The 854-nt window shown below is 29.6% G+C and overlaps 1 protein-coding gene across 1 annotated transcript; it reads left to right on the top strand.

Annotated features, from left to right (window-relative positions):
• On the top strand, positions 1–622 carry LOC109586794 (protein arginine N-methyltransferase 1-B-like). Its single transcript, XM_020003006.1, has 3 exons — positions 1–94; positions 232–329; positions 476–622. The coding sequence occupies exons 1-3, from the start codon at positions 25–27 to the stop codon at positions 620–622; spliced, it is 315 nt and encodes a 104-aa protein (XP_019858565.1). The 5' UTR covers positions 1–24.
• The last annotated feature ends 232 nt before the right edge of the window (positions 623–854 follow it).

Here is an 854-nt window from a genome sequence, read left to right as displayed (position 1 = left end):
TCAGTTTATCCTAACAGGTGTAACATGAGTCTAGTTGCCATGGGAGATGGATATGAATATAACTCAAAGATCAAATTCTGGGAGAGTGTTAGAGGTGAGCAGTTTATTATTATTATTGTAACAAGAGCAGTATCTAAGCAAACAAGAATTAAATTTTAGCAATAAGTTGATAATTTTTACAAAATTGCCTTTTGTACATCCATTTTAATGATTGATATTTTACATTTTTAGGTTTTAAAATGTCTTGTATGAAAGATGAAGTTTTACTTGAGCCAACAGTCAAACTGGTTGATGAGTATTGTCTCATTTCAACATCAGACGTCATTAAGGTTTGGAATATAATTATCTGTGTGGGTGTAAAATATTCTTGCATGTGCTTTATGAATTGGTGGGGCCTTTGATAAAACCACACAGTTAATTAAAATTATTTTATGTGCAAGTAGGTTAATTCAGTCATTTTTATTTTATTTTATAGAAATTTGATATAACGACAGTCAAAGCGAGTGATCTTGATTTCAAATCAAGTTTCACGCTTACCATAAAGCAAAATGACACCTGCTATGTGAGTCTATCAATGTATTACATGTACATGTACATATCTGTATTTATCAAATGCATGTAGAAACATTTTCAATTTCAGACTTTCAGTCAATGATAAGCAACTACATGTACATGTACATAGCTGTAAATTTTGTGGGATTATTTAGTAATTTTATTCTAAAAAACTATGCACAAAGACAAAAATTTGTATTTTTGAATCTTTTTTGACTGCATGATTCACAGAATTTAGACGCTAAAAATTATTCTATTATCCTAAACAGTTGCTTTCCCTAAGGTCTGGTTTATTATTACTA

The sequence above is a fragment of the Amphimedon queenslandica genome, unplaced genomic scaffold (genome assembly GCF_000090795.2).
Source record: "Amphimedon queenslandica unplaced genomic scaffold, v1.1 AMPQUscaffold_12783, whole genome shotgun sequence".
NCBI classification, from domain to species: domain Eukaryota; kingdom Metazoa; phylum Porifera; class Demospongiae; order Haplosclerida; family Niphatidae; genus Amphimedon; species Amphimedon queenslandica.
The sequence above is the reverse complement of the archived record's forward strand: the minus strand, read 5'-3'. Positions and strand labels throughout refer to the sequence as shown.

Excerpts from the sequence above, each read along its gene's own strand:
- LOC109586794 (XM_020003006.1), top strand. The coding sequence starts at position 25 with ATGAGTCTAGTTGCCATGGGAGATGGATATGAATATAACTCAAAGATC. Across the intron at positions 95-231 it reads ATTCTGGGAGAGTGTTAGAG|GTTTTAAAATGTCTTGTATG; the intron begins GTGAGCAGTTTA and ends TTACATTTTTAG. Across the intron at positions 330-475 it reads CAACATCAGACGTCATTAAG|AAATTTGATATAACGACAGT; the intron begins GTTTGGAATATA and ends TTTATTTTATAG.